The sequence below is a fragment of the Epinephelus lanceolatus genome, chromosome 1 (genome assembly GCF_041903045.1).
Source record: "Epinephelus lanceolatus isolate andai-2023 chromosome 1, ASM4190304v1, whole genome shotgun sequence".
Classification (NCBI taxonomy): Eukaryota; Metazoa; Chordata; class Actinopteri; order Perciformes; family Serranidae; genus Epinephelus; species Epinephelus lanceolatus.
In genome coordinates this window covers 26,317,615-26,326,444 of record NC_135734.1, presented here as the reverse complement: position 1 = coordinate 26,326,444, position 8,830 = coordinate 26,317,615, and the positions used below count along the sequence as shown (strand labels likewise).

At 40.1% G+C, this 8,830-nt stretch overlaps 1 protein-coding gene across 2 annotated transcripts; it reads right to left on the bottom strand.

Annotated features, from left to right (window-relative positions):
- Positions 1-3,045: 3,045 nt before the first annotated feature.
- On the bottom strand, positions 3,046-8,562 carry srsf3b (serine and arginine rich splicing factor 3b). 2 transcript variants are annotated; one of them, XR_013491645.1, is made up of 7 exons: positions 8,428-8,537; positions 7,287-7,497; positions 7,048-7,188; positions 5,987-6,452; positions 5,073-5,111; positions 3,946-4,032; positions 3,046-3,726 (listed from the first exon to the last, which is right to left on the bottom strand). XR_013491645.1 is itself a non-coding variant. In XM_033627117.2 (6 exons), the coding sequence occupies exons 2-6, from the start codon at positions 7,487-7,489 to the stop codon at positions 3,699-3,701; spliced, it is 498 nt and encodes a 165-aa protein (XP_033483008.1). In that variant the 5' UTR covers positions 7,490-7,497; positions 8,428-8,562; the 3' UTR covers positions 3,046-3,698. The 2 variants fall into 2 exon arrangements, 1 of the variants encoding a protein (XP_033483008.1); XM_033627117.2 differs by lacking the exon at positions 5,987-6,452 and having other exon boundaries at positions 8,428-8,562.
- Positions 8,563-8,830: the final 268 nt, after the last annotated feature.

Genomic DNA, 8,830 nt, shown 5'->3' with positions numbered 1-8,830 from the left:
CGAGAGAACCGGAAGTGCTAAAAGCGCTAACGGAGTTCCGGGTTTACTGGCACACTCTATTGAGCCATGTTTGTGTTTTAGTTGTTTCGAATCGGCTAAACTTTACAGCCCTTCACAGAAACCCCACCGCCGACTAGTGTTTTTGGGGTGTAACTGCACACACCACCACACAAGTATAAATGCTCACAATGGCGTAGGCCACGTGCGTATAGGCTACAGCGTAGGCTCTGCATAGAGGTGATGCACAAGTATAAATTCTGCTTTAGAGGCCCTGGTTGGTTGATTTTGTGACCTTGGACAGAGCCAGGCGAGGTGTTTGTCTGTTTCCACTCTTAATGTTAAGCTGAGTGACCCACCCGCTGGCTCGGCTTCAGATTTAGTGAACATGGCAACTCCCCTTTCATTTAACTCAGCAAGAAACAGTAATTAGGCTAAGTGTGTTTTACAAAATATTTCACTTTTCCTTTAAGTTTTATTCTATAGAATAGGCCTACTAGAAAATGATGAAACTGTAAGCTGGTCCTTAATTGTCTTAATTCTATCTCACCAGCTGTCCCAAACCCAAAGATATTCACATTAATGTAAACTAAACTTGATCAAATTAACTTGGTGTGCCCAGATCTAAATTTAGCTCCACCAAGTGTCACTTCTGTGTTTCTCACACCAGTCATTACTCATGAAGCCACTCTGCTCCGTGGGCGACAGAGCGATAGAGAGGACGTTACATAACAGTGGGTGGAAATACCACAAGTCTGTGAGTGGATTCCCGCGAGTTCCTTCACTGTGAGACCCGTCTCCGCGGATACTGTGAGTCATCGCTCCTGTGATGTCATCAGCGCCTGAGTAACACGTGGAAAAGGGCGCGCAGATTTGAGCAACTTGCCTCTGTGTTATGCCGGTTCACGTGGATTGTCTGCGTGAACAGGGAGCCGTGGGATTGTCGGGGGTGTCACCGAAAAACACTATTGGGCAGTGGGAGAGGAGCTGGTGATGTAAAACCTCTGTGGGAACGAGACACGACCCACGGCTGTAACTTTAGATACAACACCTTCTGTGACCACAACTAACTATATAGATAAACTTTATTTAATTTCAACACCAGAGCGCTTAATATTAAAATTAAAATGTGTCCCTATTATTATGAGTATAATACTCCCTCAGTCTAACTACTGAAGATAGTTCAGAGCTTATAACAGTGATCAGGAGCGTTTAATAAGCTCTACACCACACACACACACACACACACACAGACTTTATCAGCAGCACAAGGACACCATTATTTGGATGCGTTATCTCTTATCTGTCCTGGTGAAATGGCTCAACTCTCAGTCAACTGATTACATAACCAACACCATGTACCACAGAAAACGAGGGAAATCTGAGCATATACATGTAGACAGACAGAGCCATGAACTGGTCAGGTTACTTTCTATACTTCCTTGTGACAAATCACATCCTCACCAGCCCACTGTCACACTCTGTGTTGTGTCAGTAACTCAGATGAGACAAATCTTATTTAGACATTTTAATTACATTTAGACATAAAATGACTTTAGCTCAAGCTGTATGGTATGGAGCCTTTAATTTAAGAGATTTACAGTCTATTTGAAATGCCACGCATCACCAGTTGCTACTTTTAGGCAAAACTTTTATTTTTAAACATTTCTATTTATTAAAACATGTCTCCAGTTCAATTTTGACTACCTAAAATGTGAATGTTTCAATCTTTACACCAATTTGCTTTTGTATATATATATAAATGTATTTGTATATCTACCACACATTAAGTTTTTATATTCTTAGATAAAAACCTGACAGAAAATGCAATTACAGTAAATGAGATTTGGAGCTGAATGACTCATAATTCAACATCTATTTCATTGGTTTTGCTAACTATAACAATCTGACACCTCATGACAAGTTAAAAGTAAAAAATATTAAAGCCAACACAAATATTATTTTAAACAAGGAATTAATATTTAAAAAAATCCTGAGTAAAATAATTTAACGCTTATTACAAAAAATATTTAAAAGAAATATAAATGCTATTTATAATAAAGCTTTTCATTTAAAAAAAATGCAGTAAATACATTTCATAAATATTTGGCATAGCATCAGATCAGTAGTATTCGACATGAAAATATGTTTTGATTAAATCATTGATAATTTGTTTGAAATTAAGTGATTCATGTTATTTAATACATGGATTTATTGGTTGAATTAACTGACATAATTTGATGATTTGAGCAGAATCAAGACTCACAATGTCTGTCCCTGGGCCATCAGAACTCTGAACTCCCATTCCTCATAAACTGTCCTAATGTTCATTCCCAGTCTGGGTGACATTACATACATTGAGTGCAATAACATCTGCCTCTTACTATTTATTTGATTCTTACTTATTGGTGATATGATGGGGTTATTTTCTGGGTTGTCACTTGTTGTTCCTTTTAACTTGCACTGTGTACAGTTGTAGCTTTTAAATTTAATTGTACTGCTTCAATGACAAAAGATTTCTATTCTATTCTTTGAGGTTATCAACCTTATACTCAAACTGATGATCATTTCAATAAATGAAGAAAATTAGTTGTCCACATCTTCTGTTGTTCATGCCAGGTTGAGTTTAGGCAGGCATTGAGGCTGAAACCCAGCAGAAACTCGACAATATCAAATGGTAAAAGACACCATTATGTTAGACCAGTAGACCGGGCACAAACTCAATAGCACCACCAAGTGGCGTAGATCAACAAGAAAAATGATCTACACTGAGGTGAAGGATGGCAGACAAAATACTTTAAAGATAAACAATAGATACTGGCATATAGAGGAAAGTAGTGCAGCTCAACCCAAACAAACTGCAGCTACATCGATGGGCAACAGAAGGATCAACTAAATCCACTGTACTGATTTCATGTGAAAGTGACTGATTTGGCTCCAGTTCAGCTTCTTGACTGATGCTGTAGCAGTGCCCTCTGGTGGACAACAACACTGTCTGATTATTCTCATGAAAGGCAAGAAGGAATTAACACACACAAGGAATGCAGGTTTTTGTAATCAACCAGTATCTTTAATTGAAAGACCATTTCACATTGTATCAAACGAAAGAAAAATAATGGAAAACTTCATAGACAAAAATCGGTCGTGTTCATACACATTTTTTCTACATCAATGCCATAGTTTTGCATCTTTAAATGAGGGGGTGTGTTTATTACAAACAACCAACCATGAACAGATGGAAACCTTCAGTGTGAAGTAAGAAAGTAGCACATTGAAAAACGGTTGGCTTTACAGACAATCAAAAGGAGGGACTCTCACATATCACCCCAATCCTTACTTTAAAAAAAGAAAAATGCTGGCGTTGAAAAAGAAGAAACTACTCACACTACGTCAAACTACACAGTACATTCATCGACAAAAACCAAAACTCAAAAATAACTGGTGAACTGGAATGCAGGGTGGCACGACTGTTTCAGGACCGACGAGATGGACTTAGGCGAGGCGTCACACCTGTACACACCCACTCAATGTATGTGAAAATTACCATAACAAGTCAAGGGGAAGGACACTAAAATGCTCTGATTGTTTAAAAAACTCAACACAAAAATGGCCGCACGGCCATGTTGAACTCCGTCATTTGAAACGGCCAAGCCTGTACAACCGTTCATCTGCAGCTCCCTTTGCACACGACAGACGCTCCTCTACTTTCTGTCGTTTGACCTGGAGCGGCTGTGGGGATGGGGAAAAAGCAGAGTTAAAGAGAGCAAGAATTACTGACATTCTCAGCTACATTTCAATCAAACAACAAATGGTCCCTTGGTTTGAAAGCTGCTCAGCCACGGAGGAGTGTTATTCTCAGTGATACAATGTCCTCTCAACAAAATCCAAAGGGTTCACATTAAACTGTCAAATATATGTTAGGACACAAGATGTACACAATATCAGTACCTCCTTGATCGTGAGAAGGACCTTGAAGGTTTGTGGTTCCTGTCCCGGGAGAGGGACCTCTCCCTCCTCCTGTCTCTTGAGAAAGACCTGCAAAAGCCAAACCAGCCCATTAAGTAAACATTTCTCAAGTTTTCTATACACTTATTACGTTTGCCTGGTATGTTAGGTGCACGACTTTTAGGGTTGGGTCCCCTTTTAGATCAGGCTTTCAGTCAACAAAATACACAGACATATCAAACTCAGACCTAGACTATTTGGATTAAGTAGTTTATTTGGCCATCTTAGAAAATAAATACATGGTTAAACATAAAAGCTAATTTAGTGGCTACTACTACAAACCACTTCTCAGAGAACAACAGGGCCCAGCTGGTCAAAAGTTTAATCTGGATCAGATTGATTCAGATTTGGAAGTCCCATGTTTTGCTATCCAGGATCAACTACCTTTGTGTAGGTTTTTCAAAGCAACATTGGACTGGATCAACCTGATCCTGTTACAAATTTTTCAAGATCACCTGATCTGAATACCCAGTGCTCTAGATGGGATTACGTAGCACAATGTAGGCTACTAGCTGAGTAAACAACAGGAAGACTTGACAGTGTGGTGTCACTTAGTGATTATATTTGAAGAGAGACAGAAAACGGGGGTACAAGTGAATCCACCCTTCTGCTGCGATCAGGATCATCCTCTTTTTTGTGATCAAAATATATTTCAATCCTATGACAAAGTTTTAATCAATGCACACTGATGGTTTAATCCAGATCAAAGCAAAGACTGGATTACGTTATCTAACCCAACTTCAAAACCTTTTTCTCCTCTCTTGAAAAAACCCTTTTCAAGATTTGATCCAATCCAACAGCCAAAACTCAATCAGATTACTTCTGAACAACTGGATGATCACAGGTCTAAACCAAATCTTTGAGTTTCAGGTATATAAGACTAAATTGCAAATAATGAAAGCCAATTCTCATTAAGTTTAATCTTGGTTTTGAAAGGATTCAGATTCAATACTTTATTCGGTTTCTATAAAATGACTACACAATATTTCATGAAACATATCTTAAGAGAATACAGCAGAAGGATGTTCCACATTTAAGATTTTGGATTGACATGCTGAGAGCTGTCTTACCTGCTTCGACTGCGGCTGAAGCTCCTCCTGCGTGGAGATCTGCGCAGGGAAAATACAAAAATGTTAAGAACAAACACAGATGCACCGACCACCCGCTTGCTCCACACTATTCCAATCCTTTTCTTACATGGGCCTCCTTCAACACAGCCCTTTGTCTAGCTCAGTAACTAAAAATGGAAATTAAAACACTTGGGTGTTTTTTTCCAGGAACACTATTATCTCAATCAGAAAATGTAACTCACTGGCAATGGACCGAGTGCATAAAGATGGCAGGTGCATAGGAATCATCTCTCACCTATCCCACAGTGTCATATGCATATTTAAATTAAGTCACACGTGTAAATCATATTCCAGGTTTTGATTTTAAGTTGTTAGGTATGAAAAATATAAGTTTTTTTTATGGTGTCTGAGCCTCAAAGCTTGTTACAAAATTATTGTGAACTAACTAGCCACATTTGCCCCTATTAGAAGATAAACGCTGCACTGTGGACTGGCCATAGTGTTAAAACACACACAGAGGCCACCATCTGTATGAAACTGGTCCACTGCACTAAAAGGAAGCACATTAGAAATTGGAAGCTAGTAATAAAAACAATATACTGGTCACTGGGAATAAGTGTTGAGAAGCAACCAGACTAAGATCTGCTAAGACCAACCATACAGCACACAAAAATACCTTGTTATATTCATTTGGGGGTTGAGGAGAGTTTTGATTTGTGTGACTTCATAATTCTGCTCAGAGCCCCAACACATACCAGATGTTTGTCTATAATCGAAATCTCTGGAAATGTCAAGTTCCAGACTTTTGATTCAAATAATTAAAAAAAAAAGAAAGAACAACCTTTTCAAACCAGCTGTCTCTTCACTTTCAAAACTGTAATCAGCATTGTACTGAATGAAGCAGGAAAACTTACTAGTATTTTTGGTTTTCAACAAGCTAGATATGACGAAAGGGAGGCAGACTGCCGGCCGGGTAGGTAGAATTGGCTGAATAGGACTGGCCAGATGCTGCAAGGTGATTAGGTGGCAGGCAGATGGGGGCTGGCTGTGGCTTTTTTCCTGCTTTAATTGGTTAGCCGAAGGCTGCTGTTGGTAGGTTGTAGACATTTGGGAACGTAATACGCTGATTGGTCGGGAATGTGAGGTGGGCCGCTGCCGTTTGGATTAAGGTTGAAGGAGGAGGAGGTTGAGAACGGCATGCTGAGGAACCAATGGGTTGGTGCAACTTGACGACTGGCCATGCCTGGGTCATGTGACAGCACCAGCCAAGCTGATTGGTGCACGATGGTCAGCAGTCACATGATGCTGAAAGAGGACTAGTTGATTGACTCAGAGGGTGGTGAGAGGAGGCATGGTGACGGCTCTGCAACGGGTTTCATTCTTATTAGATGAAAAATAAAAAGCATCCTCAAACAAAAGGAAAAAAAATGCATCACATTTGGCACTTTTATCCCCCCAAATTTTAAACAGATTATACTTTTACTGACACAGGAATTGTCTCATCCTATTTCATAGACCTATTTTGCCACGTTGAAGCAGTTAAAATGCACTACCTTTTTTGTAAGTGCACAAATAATATTTACTTCTAAAAAGAATAACTCATGCCTAAAGCACTGCAAGTTTGGTAGGCCAGATTTGAAGATGCATTTTGCAATAGAAAGACTTCACTACATAACCTAGTATAATGTCCTATTCCCATGTCATATTTTTTAATTTGGTTATGAATGACTATCTGTTTGGCTCCCTACATAAAATGACTATTAATAATATCAATGAAGATGGAACTATCACAAATGTACAATCAGCAGAGAATATTACAAACACTAGAAATGCCCAGACTGGAAAACATAAGCAATTATGAGGACATATACTGTGGGTAAGAGAGTGAAATCAGTAAGTCACAGAGCAGAATTTAAGTACAAGATAGACCATAAGCTGTCTCTGCTGGCCACTGACAAACAACAACATGGGTCACCTTCGTCTGGGTGGTGGGCTACGACGCCTGTAGTCATCACGGTCTCGAGGACGCCTGCTCCATGGAGGGGGAGCACCGCGGGTGCGACTGCGCTTCTCACCATTGGACAGCTCTACACGCACCCGGCAACCACACAACGTCCTATAAAACAGCCATCATTAGCCAACTCAAGATGAATCCTGTTACTCCAATTTTGACCACTGTAATGCAGAATTTTTTTCTTTTAGTTTGTTGCCTACCTTCCATCAAGCTCACGCACAGCATCAGTTGCATCTCTGGGATCTTCAAATTCTACAAAGGCAAAACCTGGAGGGTTCCTGGCCACCCACACGCTACGGAGAGGACCATAGTAGCCAAATGACCTCTCTAGCTCTGTCTTGTTTCCATTGTTGCCCAGATTTCCAACATAGACCTTACAGTCAAGAGGACAGTCACGATGCATGACTGGATCTGAAAAATAAACAAAGATAAGGAATTGGTTGTTAATGCAGGAGTCAGTTAAGAATTCAGAATATACATCATCAATTAAGCAGAACCACGCTCACAATCCTTTACATGTTTACATGACATTAGTTCACAACCTGGTGAAACAAAGACCGGTAGCCTGCTGCATCGTACAGGGGCCATAATAAGGGCCTGAGATCTCTGCAGCACATGTACCACAATATAACGTTACCTCACGCCACAGATTTATGTTAACTCACGGGAAAAACTTGAATCAGTAGATGTAACCAAGGTACCCGGCGTGTGACGTCAAAAATTAACGTTAATTCTCCCTTGTCCGTAACGTTTACATGCGCTGCGCCTGAGTGCTCTCTCCCAACCAGTCTTCCAGAATAACGTCGAACGGTGGTATGAAATATTTTCTGTTAAAGTTACTGACTTTATGTGTCATGAAAAACATACAGTATGTATCTGAGAACGACATCTACAATGCAATCTTAAAACTGTAAACGGGAAGAAGCTTGGCCTCGAGTCCGACACTATGCTAACGTTAGCTTAACAAAAATAATATTCATGGTAGTTCGGCTAACACTGACCCCAACATTCACGGAGTAGGTCTAAATTTTGACTAAAATGAACGGCATCATAAACGATGTAACTTACGCTTCACCTTATAAGCACTTTATTTTATATTTGATATTAGAGTATGTTTCGACGCCTTGACGCTAACGCTTGCTAATGGCTATCTAACGATAGCTAAAATGGCTGTCGTCTTTCTGAGGCCTAGTGCTAAGGAGCAGCATTCCGCTAGCAACCATAGAAATTAAACAACAAAATTAGATTAAACTGATGCAGCGACATGACTAATCAACACAAAATTGCACCTTTAAAAGGTTTAAGCATCACACACGCTTAATAATGTGGTCCAAGCTTCACCTTTATCGTTGCAAACCACAGCTCCGATCAGCGCTCCTCCGGCTGGTTTGTTCTCTCGGTCGTCGATGGAAAATGGCGTGACGGAAAATACGTTTGTGAGAGGGGAGACCGGGCTGCTGCTCCCCGGAGGGCGGGGTAACCTAGTGTTACTGTGTGAACCCTGTGAACCTCACCTCTCACAACATATTAATATTAAAAGTGTCTTAACGCACGAGAGCATATGTTTCAGTGAGATGCATTTCTAAATTATTTAGGTATTTTAGTCACGAACGCACACTTTCAAGCTGCAATGCCATCTTTGACCACACAGTGGGAGTCAAACAAGTTGTGGCGCTGTTTCCCCATTTTTGGAAAGGGCTCCACAGTACGTATCTCTCTACAGTAATTGATGTATGATGTGTAG

Bases quoted from the DNA above. Each gene is read 5' to 3' on its own strand.
- srsf3b (XM_033627117.2), bottom strand. From the start codon at position 7,489: ATGCATCGTGACTGTCCTCTTGACTGTAAGGTCTATGTTGGAAATCTG. The intron at 4,033-5,072 runs GTAAGACAGCTC...TGGCTTTTGCAG, and splicing joins TTCAGCCGCAGTCGAAGCAG to GTCTTTCTCAAGAGACAGGA. The intron at 3,727-3,945 runs GTACTGATATTG...CCATCCCCACAG, and splicing joins TCCTTCTCACGATCAAGGAG to CCGCTCCAGGTCAAACGACA.